Here is a 21548-nt window from a genome sequence, read left to right as displayed (position 1 = left end):
CAGGTGTGTTCTGAATATCTCGTTCCACGGATGAAATTTGAAACTTTAATTTCTGACAAATACCTCAGATCGCCACTTTGGAGTGAGATATTCAGAACAAACTTGGAGTGTTTGTGTTTAGTTCCAGTAAGCCACGGTGTGAATTTGGGGAGGATTTGAGAACATCACATTTCTCACCTGAAAACCCCCACAAAAACACAATTACATTTTAGAGTGAAAGTTGATGTTCTATGATCTTTCTCAAAATACCACAATTGCTTACTGAAATCAATAAATAGACACCACTGCAAGTTTGGTCTGAATATCTCACTCCAATACTGAGATCTTTTGATCTCTTCTGAGTTTTATTTTCAGCAAATTCCACTGTATTGTAAGTGGTATTTCTTCAGAAATAGAAGCAGCTTTAGATTTTAGGTTTGGAGTGAAATGTTCATGGTCCGCTGTCTACATCTTGATTCCACTAATTTATAGTGTACATTTAAGGAAAATCTGAGAACCTAATTTTTCCCACTAAAAATATCTAAAAAATGGAGGCCTCAGATCTCAGGTTTTGAAGTGAGATATTTAGACCAAATTTGCAATGATGTCTGTCTTGATTTCTCGTAGCCATAGTGTAAAATTTTATTTAAATGTAATTAATTCTTACATCCTAAAAATATAGCTAAAGGGATAGCCTTTGTGTTTTATGTGTAAAAGATGTGATGTTCTCAGCTCTTCTTCAAATTTACACCATTGAATACCAGAATCAAGGTATAGACATCCCTGCATATTTACTCTAAATATTGTATTCCAAAACTAAAATCTGAGCTTTAGATTTTCAGCATCCAGTATATTATTTTGACTGCCATTCATCAGAACCTGTAACCTCAGATCTCAGCTTTAGAGTGAGATATTCAGACCAAATTTAAAGTGATTCCTCTGTCTTGAGTCTAATAAGCCACGGTGTGAATTTCTGTTTTGGTTTTTCCAGATTGAAAATTTGATGTTCTCAGCTCTTCTACATATTCACACTGTGCATCACTAAGATCAAGATGTAAAAGTACTTAATTTGGGTCCAAATATCTCACACCAAAAACAAGGTCTGAGGTTCAGTATTCCAGAATCCAGTATCTTCTATTGACTAGAATTTGTCAGAAATGGAGGCCAGTAATCTATTGTGTAAATTTGCGAAAAAGCTAAAAAAAAAATGAATTTTTCAACATAAAAATATCGTCTGAGTTTATTAATATGAAAAATGTAACGTTTTTAGATCTTTCCTAAATTCACACTGTCCATTACTGATGCTGAGATGTAAACAGTACACAACTTTTGGTCTGAATACCTAACTTCAAAAATGAGATGTGAGGGTTAGTGTTTCAACATCCAGTACATTATATTGAATAGTATTTCTCAGAAATTGAAGCCTAAGATCTCAACTTTACAGTGAAATTCTTGAGCTATGTAATCATTCAAAATTACAGTATATGTGTGTGTGTGTGTGTGTGTGTGTGTGTGTGTGTGTGTGTGTGTGTGCATATATAGAGAGAACAGTGTGTAATGAAAACATGCAAGACATGCATGTGCAATGTTCTGCAGCAGTAGACTTGATAGTGCATGTTTTTATTCACGTTTGTAAAGTGTTGCATGTGTCAGCAGAGCATCCTGAGGTAGTCTCTCGATAACGATGTCAGTAAAAGTACAGTAAGAGGTAATAGTATCTGGTGAAAGTGTTTATGTCCCATTTTTTTCATTTTATTTGTACTTTTATTGAAGTATTTTTACTAGTATTGTATGAGGAAGTCTGGTGTGTCAGAGAAGTATGTGCATGTGTGTGAATGAGAGGGAGGGCAGTGGAGGGGTGCGGTTGCAGGGAGAAGAGGTGGAGAAGGTGGAGGAGTTCAGGTACCTGGGGTCAACAGTGCAGAGTAATGGAGAGTGTGTTAGAGAAGTGAAGAAAAGAGTGCAGGCAGGGTGGAGTGGGTGGAGAAGAGTGATAGCAGGAGTGATTTGTGATAGAAGAGTATCTGTGAGAGTGAAAGGGAAAGTTTATAGGACTGTGATGAGACCTGAGATGTTGTATGGATTAGAGACAGTGGCATTGAGTAAAAGACAGGAGGTGGAGCTGGAGGTAGCAGAGCTGAAGATGTTGAGATGTTCGTTGGGAGTGACGACGATGGACAGGATTAGAAATGAGTTTATTAGAGGGACAGCACATGTAGGACGTTTTGGAGACAAGGTGAGGGAGGCGAGATTGAGATGGTTTGGACATGTGCAGAGGAGGGACATGGGGTATATCAGTAGGAGAATGCTGAGGATGGAGACACCAGGAAGGAGAAAAAGAGGAAGACCAAGGAGGAGGTTTATGGATGTGGTGAGGGAAGACATGCAGGTAGTTGGTGTAAAAGAGGCAGATGTAGAGGACAGGGGGGTATGGAGACGGATGATCCGCTGTGGCGCCCCCTAATGTATCCGAAAGAAGAGGATGATTGAAGTATTTTTATTAGTTAACTTTTTTTTTTACACTTGTATAGAACATTTTTTTTTCATCATCTAATTCAAAGAGGAAGTAAGCGTTAAGGTTCATAACTCATATTGCAAGTTCACAGACCCAGAAAATTAGCCAATCAAAACAGAACCCAGGCTTTAAGTTCTGATAAATACTACTCAGTATATTATACTGGAATTTGATAAACATTGAAGCTCAGCTCGTAGCTTTGGTGTTAAATATTTAGACCAAATGTCATGTACTGTTTACATCTAGACCTCATTAATGGATTTAGGAAAGATCTGAGGACACTGCATTTTTGGAGTTAAAAATGTATTCTCATATCTTCCTCAAATCCACACCATCGATTATTAGATTAGATTATTCACATGAAAAAAATTAATAATAATAATCTCTGATCTTCTTGATTTACTGATATAAATTTGATGAACTCTGAGCTGTAGATCTTAGTTTCAGAGTGAGATATTCTGGACAAACTTGCATTATTATATACATCTTAAACCCACTAAACTACAGCGTGAATTTGGGGAAGATCTAAAGACATTATCTTGAAGGTTAACTTACCTATTTTTTAGGGTGAAAAAATTTACTTACTCAAATCTATCTGAATATCTTATTTCAGTAATGAGCTGTGAGTAACCGAGTCAGCACTGGATTAAGTAGTAACTAATAAAATACTTGTTTTTGAGCAGTCTTTTTTTTCTTGTCTCCTTTTTCTGCATTGTTTGTTTTACAATACACATAATCAAGGTTTCTTCCTCATAACATCTAAGGGAGTTTTTCCTTGCCACAGTCTCCATGGTGCTCATCAGGGATAAATACAAACCATTCATCTTCACCTTGATTTCTGTAAAGCTGCTTTAAAACAATGTCTGTTGTGAAAAGCGCAATAAAAATAAACTTGACTTGACTAGTATGGATTAATGTAGCAGGAGTATAGCATGGGTAACCAGTGACTGTCCAGAGCCAAGGCCAGGGAGCGGACAGACAGGCTAAACATCAATTGCCTAATGTTTTCAACGAAACAAAGTTAAAAAATTATAAATAAATAAAAAAAATCAGGCAAAAAATCCAGACAATTAATTGGATTTATATTAATTGTCTGGATTTTTTGCCTGATTTTTTTTTTTGGTAGCACAGCAGTTCTGCTCACATCTACTAAAGAATAACATTTATGAAATGTATCAGTCAGGATTTCGGCCTCATTATAGCACAGAGACGGCGCTAGTTAAGGTGCTAAATGACTGTTATTGGCCTCTGATCAGGGTTTTGTCTCTTTACTTGTTTTGCTCGACCTTAGTGCAGCTTTTCACACAATTGATCATAATCTGCTTGCTGGACTGGAGAACGTTGTTGGAATAAAGGGAACAGCTCTCTCCTGGCTCAGTTCTGATTTGACTGATCACTTTCAGTTTGTTGATATAAATGGTGAGTTCTCCACACTCTCTGAGGTAAAGTTTGGTGTTCCGCAAGGATCTGTCTTAGGCCCACTGTTTTTCTCTTTATATCTGCTGCCTCTTGGTGAAATCATTCATAAACATGGGATTCGCTTCCATTGCTATGCTGATGATACACAGCTGTATATTTCAGCAAAGCCAGATGAGAGAGATCAGCTTAACAATGTTGAGGAGTGTGTAAAGGACATTAGACAGTGAATGCTTGATAACTTTCTTCTGCTCAACTCCGATAAGATGGAAGTACTTTTACTAGGACCACATGCAGCTAGAAGCAAACTTTCCGATTCTGTAGCATCTCTGGATGGTGTTTCTGTCTCAGTGTGTACAGCAGTCAAAGACATCGGTGTGATGATTGACCCGAGTCTTTCCTTTGAGTCTCACGTGAATAATATCACCAGGATCTCCTTCTTTCATCTTAGAAATATTGCTGACTCAGGACTACAGTTTGCTCTGTTCACCATCACTGTACCTCAACATCGTTTATCTGTAATAAATGGACATTCGGTGGCACCCAGATGAGGTTGAGGTTCCCTCTTGAGTCTGGTTCCTCTCAAGGTTTCTTCCTTCTGCATCTCAGGGAGTTTTTCCTTCACCACAGTCTCCACCGACTTGTTCATCAGGGACAAACTTACACTTATAAAGAACATCTAATTTTTATCTCCACATAATCTGTGTAAAGCTGCTCTGAGACGATGTTCATTGTTAAAAGCTCGATACAAATAAACATGAATTAAATAGTATATGAGATGATTAAGCTCAGAGGATGAATCAGGATATTGATATTACAACAGGATGAAAGTGGGACTTTAGTAAACAATTCTGCACGATTTAGTTTAATTTTATAGCTTTTATTTTTGCATGTTTATTTCTGCAATAAACTTTGTTTTTACATTTCCATAGAACATTAGTCTTTTAGCAAATGCTAATACACAGAGGCACTACATGCCTGAAAAGGCTCCCCCCCACACACAGTGCGAGTTTACACAATCAGAAAATGAAACGCACAAAGCACAGTATAAAGTTATTCTCTTTCAACCCATTACTCCCATTACTAATGAGGTAGAACGAGAGCTTTTTAACTACTAAATGTGTAAAATTGTTTTGTTTTTAAGGTGAACATTTCACTTTAGTGAACATTTGATTAATAAGCATTCCAAATGGTCCTGACTTGATTCCTATTGTGACTTTTACCCAATTACCACACACATTTAACTAATTTTATTCCACAAAGGCTAAAACAATAACTACTAGCTAAGATGTCCAAAATAAGGGCATTTTAGTTTCTAAACAGTGCGAAAAAAACGAGTGGGTCATCTATCAGCATCTATGGAAGCTTTAAATAATGTACTGGGTATTTTTATTCTACTACACTACTGTATGGAGCTCTAACACAAAGTCTAACACTAATGTTATATAACTGACTGCATAAGGCCTCAAAGTGTTTAATACTGAGTAATTATACAGAGTCTCAGGCTTCTCAAGTGCAATATCAAAGTAGAAGAAAGGCTGAAACAAGGATGAAAATTATTTATACCAGTCAAATATCTATACTTTGTCTTACTGATGAGTCAGCACTTTTTCAACGTCTCATCTGCAAAATGTTATTTTTTTTAAATGTTTTAATGCTTTAATCAAATCCGAAACTATTCTGAATAACCGCTAACTCACGCAACAGTACAGACTGGATGGCTACAGCTACAGCAGACCGAAAATAAACCTGCGCTACGAGTGTTTCCTCTCACGATACTATTACTGGAAACTCCAGGCCGTGGAACGCATGGCTAACAGGAAGTGCATAGTAACAGTACAGCCTCACATTATACTGTGGAATAGGAATAGTGCAGAATCAGGTAATAAAGTGATACTATAAGAGATTATGATTATAATAATATTAAACTTGTCGTATAATAATAATGTAGTAAGAGATAAAATTGTATTATTTTGCAGGGGCTGATATTCTACAGTATGATACAGTATAGTAATAAACTGTGGATGGAGTTATAGTACGTTATGGCAGAGTAGAAAAGATCAGTACTACATGGTGGGGGTTATTACAGCATGATAATATTGTGTTAAAGGTGATGGATAGTATTGTAGAATTAGCTGTAGGGGAAGTGACAGTAAAATATGAGAACAGTATTGTATAATGTGGGAGCTGCTTTAGTATAGTACAGTACAGTACCGTATAGTACAGTACAGTAAAGTACAGTACAGTACCGTATAGTACAGTACAGTAAAGTACAGTACAGTATAGTACAGTACAGTACAGTACCGTACAGTATAGTACAGTACAGTATAGTACAGTACAGTATAGTGTACAGTACCGTACAGTATAGTACAGTATAGTACAGTACAGTATAGTACAGTACAGTATAGTACAGTATAGTACAGTACAGTATAGTATAGTACAGTACCGTACAGTATAGTACAGTACAGTATAGTACAGTACAGTACAGTATAGTATAGTACAGTACAGTATAGTACAGTACCGTACAGTATAGTACAGTACAGTATAGTACAGTACAGTACAGTATAGTACAGTATAGTACAGTACAGTATAGTACAGTACCGTACAGTATAGTACAGTACCGTATAGTACAGTACAGTATAGTACAGTATAGTACAGTACAGTATAGTACAGTATAGTACAGTAAAGTACAGTAAAGTAAAGTACAGTACCGTACAGTATAGTACAGTACAGTACCGTACAGTATAGTACAGTACAGTACCGTACAGTATAGTACAGTACAGTATAGTACAGTACCGTACAGTACCGTACAGTATAGTACAGTATAGTACAGTATAGTACAGTACAGTATAGTACAGTACAGTATGTTACTGGGGGAGGAATAGTATAATATGTTGGGGGAAGTGATGGTACAGTATGGAACACTGGCAGTACTACACTGTTATTATACGATACTACAGGTAAGGTGAAGTCTAATGTCATGGGGCAGGAGTAGAACTGTATGATGTAGTGAGAGTACAGGATTAATACTATGTGCTATTGGAATAATAAACTCCAGCGTAACAGTGCATTATGATGTAAAATACTCTACCTTATAACTACACCTGTAATATCCTACATCATACATGATCATCTTATACTGTTATACGTTTACTAGGTGCTGCTACACTCAGCCCACTCACCGCTGTTCCTGCAGCCATCACAATCATTATTTAAGTACTGACTAAAAACAACAACACTAATACAAATCTCAAAAACTAGAAATTATTTGAAAACGATTGACTGTTTTCGCCCACAGCTTCGTCCCAAACACACACTTTATAATAATGATACTATTCCTAATTTTTATACTGGTCTTTTTATTTTGCTCAGATTTGTCATATACTATTATATTACTCCAGATATCACCATAGTGCACGTTTGAGGAAGCTCTGGTTGTAAATAGCTTCTTAATGAACGAGAGAACAAATGCACAAATGAAATTAAGCAGCTGTCTGAGACTGTGACTGAGACAGAGACAGAGACAGAGACACGGGGGTAGTCCCTGACTCCTGATAGCCCCTAATGAAGCGTAAATAATGAGTGGAGGACACTGGAGGAAAACATGTGAAAGCAGCAGCAGTAGATGATTGAGGTGATGAGTGTTGTGCAGCGGTGTGTGTGTGTGTGTGTGTGTGTGTGGGCGTTAGAAATACCTGACTGTTGTGCATAGGCGAGACCGGAGAGTTCGGATAGTAATTGTTTGTGTGTGTGTGTGTGTGTGTGTTTGTGTGTGTGTGTGTGTGTGTGTGTGTTTGTGTGTGTGTGTGTGTGTGTGCGCAGATTAACATCTAAACCATATCTGTTCATTACAAAGCGACGCTGATCTACTCGCCCCAAAAACTGATTGAATTTGCATATTGTAAAAAAACACCATGATTATTAAACTGGAGGAAAGAAAAATCCAGCGCTGTGACATCACAGTCCAGGACACGCCTCAGTTCTTAAAACGAGTCTGCTCACATATGTGATTAAATTTCCTTAAAGGGGAGAAAAAAAAAATACACATATATAAATATATATCTGTGTAAAGAACGTGGAATATATGATTACAGAATAGTGTTTATTTGGGTTTATTCACTCTCTGCCTCCCTCTGCTGGGAGCAATAAGAACTACACAAAAGTACATCAAGATTGTAGAGTTTTAAAATCTCACAGTTGTGTTCATTAGAGCTTAAAAACTCCAGAGATGCAGATAACTATCCTCACAACTCTTACACGATATAATCAATCACATGCAAGACTCAATACAGCAAATCTATTGGAGCAAAAATACTATTACACACAAAAATAACCCCTTAACACATTTTTACTTCAGATTAATAATGAATCTAATATCAATGTATTATTATTATAATTATTACTATTATTGTCATTAGTTTTATTAGTGGTATTATTATTATTATTATTATTATTATTATTATAAGTGTTACTATTAATATTATTGTTATCATTGATAAAAATAATAATATCAGGTGTGTGATTAGAGACTCTTACATGGCATGATGAGCTTTAATCTGTGTTCTGCAGTTACGGCCCCAATAACAATCTGGTCTCACCGTCACTGCAGCTGAGAGAGAGAGAGAGAGAGAGAAGGAGGGAGGAAAAGAATGAGAGAAAAACAGGGAAAAAAAAAGAAGCATTCAATAAATATAGCAATAGTCATGTTATCTTAATAGCAGGTATGTTTGCCTTTATACATAAATAAATATGAGTGTGTGTGTGTGTGTGTGTGTGTGTGTGTGTGTGTGTGTGTGAGAGAGAGAGAGCACACACCTGGTAGCTCAGCAGCAGGAATGTTAGCTCTGTAGATGTACGCAAGCTCTTTGAAGAAGCGAAGTCCACAGCAGTAACACAGGAAAGAGTCCCCATTGATACGGTAATCTGACACACACACACACACGCACACACGCACACACGCACACACGCACACACGCACACACACCCCTTTACCATCCATTATGTTGAATAATACCCAAATCCACCCTTCTCTAGCGTCCCCTACTGGTGTTGTATAGTTTAGTGTTTGCCCCATTAGTGTGTGTGTGTGTGTGTGTGTGTGTGTGTGTGTGTGTGTGTGTGTGTGTGTGTGTTTTACCTGAAAGGTGATAGAGGCCTTGCTGTGTGCTCTGTAGTGCCTCCTGCAGCATCTCTTTCCATGTATTTCCTCTGGAGCACAAATAATTCTAATACACACACCCACACCCACACCCACACACACCCGCACACACACGCACACACACGCACACACACGTGTAAAGAGAAGGTTGATCATTTTGCGAGCTTGTGTTGAAAATGTCTGTAAAAACATTCTTTATAGAAAGTTGAATATTTATGTAGTGATTTTCTGCTGAAGTCAGTGGATATAAATCATCTGGTACTGTTAGAGACATCGTGTCTGGTAACTAATAACATTAAAGAAGAATAGAATAAGAATGAAGTGTGTCGGATAAGCGGGAGAAGATGGATGGATGGATGGATGGATGGATGGATGGATGGATGGATGGATGGATGGATGGATGGATGGATGGATGGATGGATGGATGGATGGATGGATGGATGGATGGATGGATGGATGGATGGATGGATGGATGGATGGATGGATAAAGTGTGTTGTATGATTTACCTGTAGGATGTCAGACTCGTAGTGGTTGTTATTGAGGACGCCGTCCAGACATTTATCAGTCAGATTCAGATCTGTCACATACAAACACACTAAATATACTACAACCAGTCCCATCATTATCATCATCAATAACACTGACCAATTAAACACTCACCACTGAATCGCGCCAAGCAACCCTGACACCCGATTCGCTGGCAGCCCCAGTACAGGTGACAGAACGGCCTCTGACACACCACACCTGAACAGGAACAGGAAGTGAATTTAGACAATCAGGCACACGGTTTTGAAACTTCCAAACATAATGATCTATAGGATTCAACAGAATACTCATGTAGCAAATCAGATCACAGTATATGCATTAAAGTGTGTTTCACAGACAAGTGTGTATAGACATTACAGATTAATAAACAATGACCAATCAGATCGCAGTATATTCATATTACAGGATTTTAAATAGGAAATCAGATAGCAGTATAATACATGATTACTGAACTGCTGTGTGTGTGTGTGTGTGTGTGTGTGTGTGTGTGTGTGTGTGTGTTTGACAGGTGGGCTGTCTACTCACAGTGCTGAGGGGAGGAGTTTGTGCCAATGTGCTCCGCCCTCCGATCAGGCATTGGCTGTAAACAGCAGGTACAGATCAGGTGACTGGCATGAGGAGGACAGGAGAACTCCTGAGGGTCTGAGAGAAAAGGGGCGTAGCCTAATTTACACAAACTTCATTATGACATCACTACACTGAAAAGTAAGACAGCTTCCTTGAATCTAAACTCCACCCTCTGTTCACCTAAAAGCGAATAACTTCCTAAACCTCTACATTCTCCACTGTACATTTACACAAACACCCTATAATCCTGCATCAGTACCTGTGCAGGTATCTGAAGATGTAGAAGGTCCGTCGCCAGACGTCTCACTGATGGAACCACAGATCCAGGGGGCGGGGCTAAACTCCTTTTTATATCCAAGACACTGCCTGCACATCAGGTAGGGCTGACTGCAGAAACACCAGCACACACACACACACACACAGTGCTAAACTACTGCTTTACATTCCCCAGGATCAGACTGCATAGAACAGTGCGCTCACCTGAGATCAGACGTGTCGCTGTCGTTATCAGACAGCTCAAACAGATAATCAGAACTCCCTTCTTCATCAGAGAAATAGCGCTCCACTTTGGGCTGCAGCATATCCTGCGTGATCTTATTACGAGCGTCCATGCTGCGGACGTCCTCTTCACTGCGGCACTTTTCTGTTATACACACACACACACACACACACAATCGTGTTGTACAGAAATGATTAATAAATAATATAAACAGGCAAATTTGTGTAGATTTTATACTATACAAACATTTGCACTCAGTGTTAGTGTGTGTGCTATAACTGACCTGCTGCTCTGTATGTTTTAGTGTATATTAGTGCAAGTGAGTTGTGTTAGTGTGTTTTTGAGTGTTAGTATGTCTATATTTGTGTGTGTGTGTGTGTGTGTGTGTGTGTGTATTTAAATACATATGTATTGAAGTGAATGTGTGTATTAGTATTTTTGTGTTTGTGTATGTGTTGTGTCTGTACGTGTATGTGTGTGTGAGAGAGAAATTGTGTGGACGTGAGTGTGAATATGAGGGGTGTGTGAGTGTGTGTGTGTGTGTGTGCATATGTGAAAGTGTGTGTACATATGTATAAGTGTGTGTGTGTGTGTGTGTGAGTATAAGATGTGTGTGTGTGTGTGTGAGTATAAGATGTGTGTTTGTGCGTGTGTGTACGCGTGTGTGAGTATGAGGTGTGTGTACGCGTGTGTGAGTATGAGGTGTGTGTACGCATGTGTGAGTATGAGGTGTGTGTGTGTGTGTGTGTGAGTATAAGATGTGTGTGTGTGTGTGTGAGTATAAGATGTGTGTTTGTGCGTGTGTGTACGCGTGTGTGAGTATGAGGTGTGTGTACGCATGTGTGAGTATGAGGTGTGTGTGTGTGTGTGTGTGAGTATAAGATGTGTGTGTGTGTGTGTGAGTATAAGATGTGTGTTTGTGCGTGTGTGTACGCGTGTGTGAGTATGAGGTGTGTGTACGCGTGTGTGAGTATGAGGTGTGTGTACGCATGTGTGAGTATGAGGTGTGTGTGTGTGTACGCGTGTGTGAGTATGAGATGTGTGTACGCTTGTGTGTGTACGCGTGTGTGAGTATGAGATGTGTGTACGCTTGTGTGTGTACGCGTGTGTGAGTATGAGGTGTGTGTGTGTGTGTACGCGTGTGAGTATGAGGTGTGTGTACGCTTGTGTGTGTACGCGTGTGTGAGTATGAGATGTGTGTACGCTTGTGTGTGTACGCGTGTGTGAGTATGAGGTGTGTGTGTGTGTGTGTACGCGTGTGTGAGTATGAGGTGTGTGTACGCTTGTGTGTGTACGCGTGTGTGAGTATGAGATGTGTGTACGCTTGTGTGTGTACGCGTGTGTGAGTATGAGGTGTGTGTGTGTGTGTACGCGTGTGAGTATGAGGTGTGTGTACGCTTGTGTGTGTACGCGTGTGTGAGTATGAGGTGTGTGTACGCATGTGTGTGTGTACGCGTGTGTGAGTATGAAGTGTGTGGACGTGAGTGTGAATATGAGGGGTGTGTGTGTGTGTGTGTGTGTGTGTGTGTCTGCGCATATGTGAAAGTGTGTGTACATATGTATAAGTGTGTGTGTGTGTGTGAGTATAAGATGTGTGTGTGCGTGTGAGTATGAGATGTGTGTTTGTGCGTGTGTGTATACGCGTGTGAGTATGAGGTGTGTGTACGCATGTGTGAGTATGAGGTTTGTGTGTGTGTGTACGCATGTGTGAGGATGAGGTGTGTGTACTCGTGTGTGAGTATGAGATGTGTGTACGCTTGTGTGTGTACACGTGTGTGAGTATGAGGTGTGTGTACGCATGTGTGTGTGTACGCGTGTGTGAGTATGAGGTGTGTGGACGTGAGTGTGAATATGAGGGGTGTGTGTGTGTGTGTGTGTGTGTGTGTGTGTGTGTCTGCGCATATGTGAAAGTGTGTGTACATATGTATAAGTGTGTGTGTGTGTGAGTATAAGATGTGTGTGTGCGTGTGTGTGTGTGAGTATGAGATGTGTGTTTGTGCGTGTGTGTACGCGTGTGTGAGTATGAGGTGTGTGTACGGATGTGTGAGTATGAGGTGTGTGTGTGTGTGTACGCGTGTGTGAGTATGAGATGTGTGTACGCTTGTGTGTGTACGCGTGTGTGAATATGAGATGTGTGTACGCGTGTGTGAGTATGAGATGTGTGTACGCTTGTGTGTGTACGCGTGTGTGAGTATGAGGTGTGTTTACGCATGTGTGTGTGTACGCGTGTGTGAGTATGAGGTGTGTGGACGTGAGTGTGAATATGAGGGGTGTGTGTGTGTGTGTGTGTGTGTCTGCGCATATGTGAAAGTGTGTGTACATATGTATAAGTGTGTGTGTGTGTGTGAGTATAAGATGTGTGTGTGCGTGTGAGTATGAGATGTGTGTTTGTGCGTGTGTGTATACGCGTGTGTGAGTATGAGGTGTGTGTACGCATGTGTGAGTATGAGGTGTGTGTGTGTGTACGCATGTGTGAGGATGAGGTGTGTGTACGCGTGTGTGAGTATGAGATGTGTGTACGCTTGTGTGAGTATGAGGTGTGTGTGTGTGCGCATATGTGAAAGTGTGTGTACATATGTATAAGTGTGTGTGTGTGTGTGTGTGAGTATAAGATGTGTGTGTGCGTGTGTGTGTGTGTGAGTATGAGATGTGTGTACGCATGTGTGAGTATGAGGTGTGTGTGTGTGTACGCGTGTGTGAGTATGAGATGTGTGTACGCTTGTGTGTGTACGCGTGTGTGAATATGAGATGTGTGTACGCTTGTGTGTGTACGCGTGTGTGAGTATGAGGTGTGTGTACGCATGTGTGTGTGTACGCGTGTGTGAGTATGAGGTGTGTGGACGTGAGTGTGAATATGAGGGGTGTGTGTGTGTGTGTGTGTGTGTGTGTGTGTGTGTGTGTGTGTGTGCATATGTGAAAGTGTGTGTACATATGTATAAGTGTGTGTGTGTGTGTGTGTGTGTGTGTGTGTGTGTGTGAGTATAAGATGTGTGTGTGCGCGTGTGTGTGTGAGTATAAGATGTGTGTTTGTGCGTGTGTGTACGCGTGTGAGTATGAGGTGTGTGTACGCGTGTGTGAGTATGAGGTGTGTGTGTGTGTACGCGTGTGTGAGTATGAGATGTGTGTACGCTTGTGTGTGTACGCGTGTGAGTATGAGGTGTGTGTACGCGTGTGTGAGTATGAGATGTGCGTACGCTTGTGTGTGTACGCGTGTGAGTATGAGGTGTGTGTACGCATGTGTGTGGGTACGCGTGTGTAAATATGAGGTGTGTGTACGCGTGTGTGAGTATGAGGTGTGTGTACGCACGTGTGAGTATGAGGTGTGTGTACGCGTGTGTGAGTACGCGTGTGTGTGTACGCGTGTGAGTATGAGGTGTGTGTACGCATGTGTGAGTATGAGGTGTGTGTGTGTACGCATGTGTGAGGATGAGGTGTGTGTACGCGTGTGTGAGTATGAGATGTGTGTACGCTTGTGTGTGTACGCGTGTGTGAGTATGAGGTGTGTGTACGCATGTGTGTGTGTACGCGTGTGTGAGTATGAGATGTGTGTTTGTGCGTGTGTGTATACGCGTGTGTGAGTATGAGGTGTGTGTACGCATGTGTGAGTATGAGGTGTGTGTGTGTGTGTGTACGCATGTGTGAGGATGAGGTGTGTGTACGCGTGTGTGAGTATGAGATGTGTGTACGCTTGTGTGTGTACACGTGTGTGAGTATGAGGTGTGTGTACGCATGTGTGTGTGTACGCGTGTGTGAGTATGAGGTGTGTGGACGTGAGTGTGAATATGAGAGGTGTGTGTGTGTGTGTGTGTGTGTCTGCGCATATGTGAAAGTGTGTGTACATATGTATAAGTGTGTGTGTGTGTGAGTATAAGATGTGTGTGTGCGTGTGTGTGTGTGAGTATGAGATGTGTGTTTGTGCGTGTGTACGCGTGTGTGAGTATGAGGTGTGTGTACGCATGTGTGAGTATGAGGTGTGTGTGTGTGTGTGTACGCGTGTGTGAGTATGAGATGTGTGTACGCGTGTGTGAATATGAGATGTGTGTACGCGTGTGTGAGTATGAGATGTGTGTACGCTTGTGTGTGTACGCGTGTGTGAGTATGAGGTGTGTTTACACATGTGTGTGTGTACGCGTGTGTGAGTATGAGGTGTGTGGACGTGAGTGTAAATATGAGGGGTGTGTGTGTGTGTGTGTGTGCGCATATGTGAAAGTGTGTGTACATATGTATAAGTGTGTGTGTGTGTGTGTGTGTGTGAGTATAAGATGTGTGTGTGCGTGTGTGTGTGAGTATCAGATGTGTGTTTGTGCGTGTGTGTACGCGTGTGTGAGTATGAGGTGTGTGTACGCATGTGTGAGTATGAGGTGTGTGTGTGTGTACGCATGTGTGAGTATGAGGTGTGTGTGTGTGTACGCGTGTGTGAGTATGAGATGTGTGTACGCTTGTGTGTGTACGCGTGTGTGAATATGAGATGTGTGTACGCATGTGTGTGTACGCGTGTGTGAGTATGAGGTGTGTGTACGCATGTGTGTGTGTACGCGTGTGTGAGTATGAGGTGTGTGGACGTGAGTGTGAATATGAGGGGTGTGTGTGTGTGTGTGTGTGTGTGTGTGTGTGCATATGTGAAAGTGTGTGTACATATGTATAAGTGTGTGTGTGTGTGTGTGTGTGTGTGTGTGAGTATAAGATGTGTGTGTGAGTATAAGATGTGTGTTTGTGCATGTGTGTACGCGTGTGTGAGTATGAGGTGTGTGTACGCGTGTGTGAGTATGAGGTGTGTGTGTGTGTACGCGTGTGTGAGTATGAGATGTGTGTATGCTGGTGTGTGTACGCGTGTGAGTATGAGGTGTGTGTACGCGTGTGTGAGTATGAGATGTGCGTACGCTTGTGTGAGTACGCGTGTGTGAGTATGAGGTGTGTGTACGCATGTGTGTGGGTACGCGTGTGTAAATATAAGGTGTGTGTACGCGTGTGTGAGTATGAGGTGTGTGTACGCGTGTGTGAGTACGAGGTGTGTGTACGCGTGTGTGAGTATGAGGTGTGTGTACGCGTGTGTGAGTATGAGGTGTGTGTACGCGTGTGTGAGTACGCGTGTGTGTGTACGCGTGTGAGTATGAGGTGTGTGTGTGTGTACGCATGTGTGAGGATGAGGTGTGTGTACGCGTGTGTGAGTATGAGATGTGTGTACGCTTGTGTGTGTACGCGTGTGTGAGTATGAGGTGTGTGTACGCGTGTGTGAGTATGAGATGTGTGTACGCTTGTGTGTGTACGCGTGTGTAAATATAAGGTGTGTGTACGCGTGTGTGAGTATGAGGTGTGTGTACGCGTGTGTGAGTACGAGGTGTGTGTACGCGTGTGTGAGTACGAGGTGTGTGTACGCGTGTGTGAGTATGAGGTGTGTGTACGCGTGTGTGAGTACGCGTGTGTGTACGCGTGTGAGTATGAGGTGTGTGTGTGTGTACGCATGTGTGAGGATGAGGTGTGTGTACGCGTGTGTGAGTATGAGATGTGTGTACGCTTGTGTGTGTACGCGTGTGTGAGTATGAGGTGTGTGTACGCATGTGTGTGTGTACGCGTGTGTGAGTATGAGGTGTGTGGACGTGAGTGTGAATATGAGGGGTGTGTGTGTCTGCGCATATGTGAAAGTGTGTGTACATATGTATAAGTGTGTGTGTGTGTGAGTATAAGATGTGTGTGTGCGTGTGTGTGTGTGAGTATGAGATGTGTGTTTGTGCGTGTGTACGCGTGTGTGAGTATGAGGTGTGTGTACGCATGTGTGAGTATGAGGTGTGTGTGTGTGTGTACGCGTGTGTGAGTATGAGATGTGTGTACGCTTGTGTGTGTACGCGTGTGTGAGTATGAGATGTGTGTACGCTTGTGTGTGTACGCGTGTGTGAGTATGAGGTGTGTTTACGCATGTGTGTGTGTACGCGTGTGTGAGTATGAGGTGTGTGGACGTGAGTGTGAATATGAGGGGTGTGTGTGTGTGCGCATATGTGAAAGTGTGTGTACATATGTATAAGTGTGTGTGTGTGTGTGTGAGTATAAGATGTGTGTGTGCGTGTGTGTGTGTGAGTATGAGATGTGTGTTTGTGCGTGTGTGTACGCGTGTGTGAGTATGAGGTGTGTGTACCCATGTGTGAGTATGAGGTGTGTGTGTGTACGCGTGTGTGAGTATGAGATGTGTGTACGCTTGTGTGTGTACGCGTGTGTGAATATGAGATGTGTGTACGCTTGTGTGTGTACGCGTGTGTGAGTATGAGGTGTGTGTACGCATGTGTGTGTGTACGCGTGTGTGAGTATGAGGTGTGTGGACGTGAGTGTGAATATGAGGGGTGTGTGTGTGTGTGTGTGTGTGTGTGTGTGTGTGTGTGTGCATATGTGAAAGTGTGTGTACATATGTATAAGTGTGTGTGTGTGAGTATAAGATGTGTGTGTGCGCGTGTGTGTGTGAGTATAAGATGTGTGTTTGTGCGTGTGTGTACGCGTGTGTGAGTATGAGGTGTGTGTACGCGTGTGTGAGTATGAGGTGTGTGTGTGTGTACGCGTGTGAGTATGAGGTGTGTGTACGCGTGTGTGAGTACGCGTGTGTGAGTATGAGGTGTGTGTACGCATGTGTGTGGGTACGCGTGTGTAAATATAAGGTGTGTGTACGCGTGTGTGAGTATGAGGTGTGTGTACGCGTGTGTGAGTACGAGGTGTGTGTACGCGTGTGTGAGTATGAGGTGTGTGTACGCGTGTGTGAGTATGAGGTGTGTCTACGCGTGTGAGTATGAGGTGTGTGTGTGTGTACGCATGTGTGAGGATGAGGTGTGTGTACGCGTGTGTGAGTATGAGATGTGTGTACGCTTGTGTGTGTACGCGTGTGTGAGTATGAGGTGTGTGTACGCATGTGTGTGTGTACGCGTGTGTGAGTATGAGGTGTGTGGACGAGAGTGTGAATATGAGGGGTGTGTGTGTCTGCGCATATGTGAAAGTGTGTGTACATATGTATAAGTGTGTGTGTGTGTGAGTATAAGATGTGTGTGTGCGTGTGTGTGTGTGAGTATGAGATGTGTGTTTGTGCGTGTGTGTACGCGTGTGTGAGTATGAGGTGTGTGTACCCATGTGTGAGTATGAGGTGTGTGTGTGTACGCGTGTGTGAGTATGAGATGTGTGTACGCTTGTGTGTGTACGCGTGTGTGAATATGAGATGTGTGTACGCTTGTGTGTGTACGCGTGTGTGAGTATGAGGTGTGTGTACGCATGTGTGTGTGTACGCGTGTGTGAGTATGAGGTGTGTGGACGTGAGTGTGAATATGAGGGGTGTGTGTGTGTGTGTGTGTGTGCATATGTGAAAGTGTGTGTACATATGTATAAGTGTGTGTGTGTGTGTGTGTGTGTGTGTGTGAGTATAAGATGTGTGTGTGCGCGTGTGTGTGTGAGTATAAGATGTGTGTTTGGGCGTGTGTGTACGCGTGTGTGAGTATGAGGTGTGTGTACGCGTGTGTGAGTATGAGGTGTGTGTGTGTGTACGCGTGTGTGAGTATGAGGCGTGTGTACGCTTGTGTGTGTACGCGTGTGAGTATGAGGTGTGTGTACGCGTGTGTGAGTATGAGATGTGCGTACGCTTGTGTGTGTACGCGTGTGTGAGTATGAGGTGTGTGTACGCATGTGTGTGGGTACGCGTGTGTAAATATGAGGTGTGTGTACGCGTGTGTGAGTATGAGGTGTGTGTACGCGTGTGTGAGTACGAGGTGTGTGTACGCGTGTGTGAGTACGAGGTGTGTGTACGCGTGTGTGAGTATGAGGTGTGTGTACGCGTGTGTGAGTACGCGTGTGTGTGTCTGCGTGTGAGTATGAGGTGTGTGTACGCTTGTGTGTGTACGCGTGTGTGAGTATGAGGTGTGTGTACGCATGTGTGTGTGTACGCGTGTGTGAGTATAAGGTGTCTGGACGTGAGTGTGAATATGAGGGGTGTGTGTGTGTGTGTGTGTGCATATGTGAAAGTGTGTGTACATATGTATAAGTGCGTGTGTGTGTGTGTGAGTATGAGATGTGTGTTTGTGCGTGTGTGTATGCGTGTGTGAGTATGAGGTGTGTGTACGCATGTGTGAGTATGAGGTGTGTGTGTGTGTACGCGTGTGTGAGTATGAGGTGTGTCTACGCGTGTGAGTATGAGGTGTGTGTGTGTGTACGCATGTGTGAGGATGAGGTGTGTGTACGCGTGTGTGAGTATGAGATGTGTGTACGCTTGTGTGTGTACGCGTGTGTGAGTATGAGGTGTGTTTACGCATGTGTGTGTGTACGCGTGTGTGAGTATGAGGTGTGTGTACGCGTGTGTGAGTACGAGGTGTGTGTACGCGTGTGTGAGTACGAGGTGTGTGTACGCGTGTGTGAGTATGAGGTGTGTGTACGCGGGTGTGTGTGTGTGTGTGTGTGTGTGTGTGTGTGTGTGCATATGTGAAAGTGTGTGTACATATGTATAAGTGTGTGTGTGTGAGTATAAGATGTGTGTGTGCGCGTGTGTGTGTGAGTATAAGATGTGTGTTTGTGCGTGTGTGTACGCGTGTGTGAGTATGAGGTGTGTGTACGCGTGTGTGAGTATGAGGTGTGTGTGTGTGTACGCGTGTGAGTATGAGGTGTGTGTACGCGTGTGTGAGTACGCGTGTGTGAGTATGAGGTGTGTGTACGCATGTGTGTGGGTACGCGTGTGTAAATATAAGGTGTGTGTACGCGTGTGTGAGTATGAGGTGTGTGTACGCGTGTGTGAGTACGAGGTGTGTGTACGCGTGTGTGAGTATGAGGTGTGTGTACGCGTGTGTGAGTATGAGGTGTGTCTACGCGTGTGAGTATGAGGTGTGTGTGTGTGTACGCATGTGTGAGGATGAGGTGTGTGTACGCGTGTGTGAGTATGAGATGTGTGTACGCTTGTGTGTGTACGCGTGTGTGAGTATGAGGTGTGTGTACGCATGTGTGTGTGTACGCGTGTGTGAGTATGAGGTGTGTGGACGAGAGTGTGAATATGAGGGGTGTGTGTGTCTGCGCATATGTGAAAGTGTGTGTACATATGTATAAGTGTGTGTGTGTGTGAGTATAAGATGTGTGTGTGCGTGTGTGTGTGTGAGTATGAGATGTGTGTTTGTGCGTGTGTACGCGTGTGTGAGTATGAGGTGTGTGTACGCATGTGTGAGTATGAGGTGTGTGTGTGTGTGTACGCGTGTGTGAGTATGAGATGTGTGTACGCTTGTGTGTGTACGCGTGTGTGAGTATGAGATGTGTGTACGCTTGTGTGTGTACGCGTGTGTGAGTATGAGGTGTGTTTACGCATGTGTGTGTGTACGCGTGTGTGAGTATGAGGTGTGTGGACGTGAGTGTGAATATGAGGGGTGTGTGTGTGTGCGCATATGTGAAAGTGTGTGTACATATGTATAAGTGTGTGTGTGTGTGTGTGTGTGAGTATAAGATGTGTGTGTGCGCGTGTGTGTGTGAGTATAAGATGTGTGTTTGTGCGTGTGTGTACGCGTGTGTGAGTATGAGGTGTGTGTACGCGTGTGTGAGTATGAGGTGTGTGTGTGTGTACGCGTGTGTGAGTATGAGGCGTGTGTACGCTTGTGTGTGTACGCGTGTGAGTATGAGGTGTGTGTACGCGTGTGTGAGTATGAGATGTGCGTACGCTTGTGTGTGTACGCGTGTGTGAGTATGAGGTGTGTGTACGCATGTGTGTGGGTACGCGTGTGTAAATATGAGGTGTGTGTACGCGTGTGTGAGTATGAGGTGTGTGTACGCGTGTGTGAGTACGAGGTGTGTGTACGCGTGTGTGAGTACGAGGTGTGTGTACGCCTGTGTGAGTATGAGGTGTGTGTACGCGTGTGTGAGTACGCGTGTGTGTGTCTGCGTGTGAGTATGAGGTGTGTGTACGCTTGTGTGTGTACGCGTGTGTGAGTATGAGGTGTGTGTACGCATGTGTGTGTGTACGCGTGTGTGAGTATGAGGTGTGTGGACGTGAGTGTGAATATGAGGGGTGTGTGTGTGTGTGTGTGTGTGCATATGTGAAAGTGTGTGTACATATGTATAAGTGCGTGTGTGTGTGTGAGTATGAGATGTGTGTTTGTGCGTGTGTGTATGCGTGTGTGAGTATGAGGTGTGTGTACGCATGTGTGAGTATGAGGTGTGTGTGTGTGTATGCGTGTGTGAGTATGAGGTGTGTGTACGCATGTGTGTGTGTACGCGTGTGTGAGTATGAGGTGTGTGTACGCGTGTGTGAGTATGAGATGTGCGTACGCTTGTGTGTGTACGCGTGTGTGAGTACGAGGTGTGTGTACGCATGTGTGTGGGTACGCGTGTGTAAATATGAGGTGTGTGTACGCGTGTGTGAGTATGAGGTGTGTGTACGCGTGTGTGAGTATGAGGTGTGCGTACGCGTGTGTGTGTACGCGTGTGTGAGTATGAGGTGTGTGTACGCATGTGTGTGTACGCGTGTGTGAGTATGAGGTGTGTGTACGCATGTGTGTGTGTACGCGTGTGAGTATGAGGTGTGTACGCGTGTGTGTGTACGCGTGTGTGAGTATGAGGTGTGTGTACGCATGTGTGTGTACGCGTGTGTGAGTATGAGGTGTGTGTACGCATGTGTGAGTATGAGGTGTGTGTGCGTGTACGTGTGTGTGAGTATGAGATGTGTGTACGCTTGTGTTTGTACGCGTGTGTGAATATTAAATGTGTGTACGTGTGTGTGAGTATGAGATGTGCGTACGCTTGTGTGTGTACGCGTGTGTGAGTATGAGGTGTGTGTACGCATGTGTGTGTGTACGCGTGTGAGTATGAGGTGTGTACGCGTGTGTGTACGCATGTGAGTATGAGGTGTGTGTACGCTTGTGTGTGTACGCGTGTG

General features: G+C 43.3%; 1 protein-coding gene across 1 annotated transcript in view; it reads right to left on the bottom strand.

Annotated features, from left to right (window-relative positions):
* Positions 1–4777: 4777 nt before the first annotated feature.
* Positions 4778–21548, bottom strand: part of chfr (checkpoint with forkhead and ring finger domains, E3 ubiquitin protein ligase) — a 29302-nt gene continuing 12531 nt past the window's right edge. The window contains exons 8-17 of the mRNA XM_083527403.1: positions 10663–10825; positions 10442–10569; positions 10141–10257; positions 9730–9813; positions 9576–9646; positions 9048–9135; positions 8726–8833; positions 8447–8519; positions 6707–7929; positions 4778–6097 (exon numbers count right to left, since the gene is read on the bottom strand). Coding sequence (XP_083383529.1) covers positions 7887–7929; positions 8447–8519; positions 8726–8833; positions 9048–9135; positions 9576–9646; positions 9730–9813; positions 10141–10257; positions 10442–10569; positions 10663–10825 — 875 coding nt within the window. The 3' untranslated portion in view covers positions 4778–6097; positions 6707–7886. The remainder of the gene's footprint in view (positions 6098–6706; positions 7930–8446; positions 8520–8725; positions 8834–9047; positions 9136–9575; positions 9647–9729; positions 9814–10140; positions 10258–10441; positions 10570–10662; positions 10826–21548) is intronic.

The sequence above is a fragment of the Silurus aristotelis genome (genome assembly GCF_946808225.1).
Source record: "Silurus aristotelis genome assembly, chromosome: 23".
Classification (NCBI taxonomy): Eukaryota; Metazoa; Chordata; class Actinopteri; order Siluriformes; family Siluridae; genus Silurus; species Silurus aristotelis.
The sequence above is the reverse complement of the archived record's forward strand: the minus strand, read 5'-3'. Positions and strand labels throughout refer to the sequence as shown.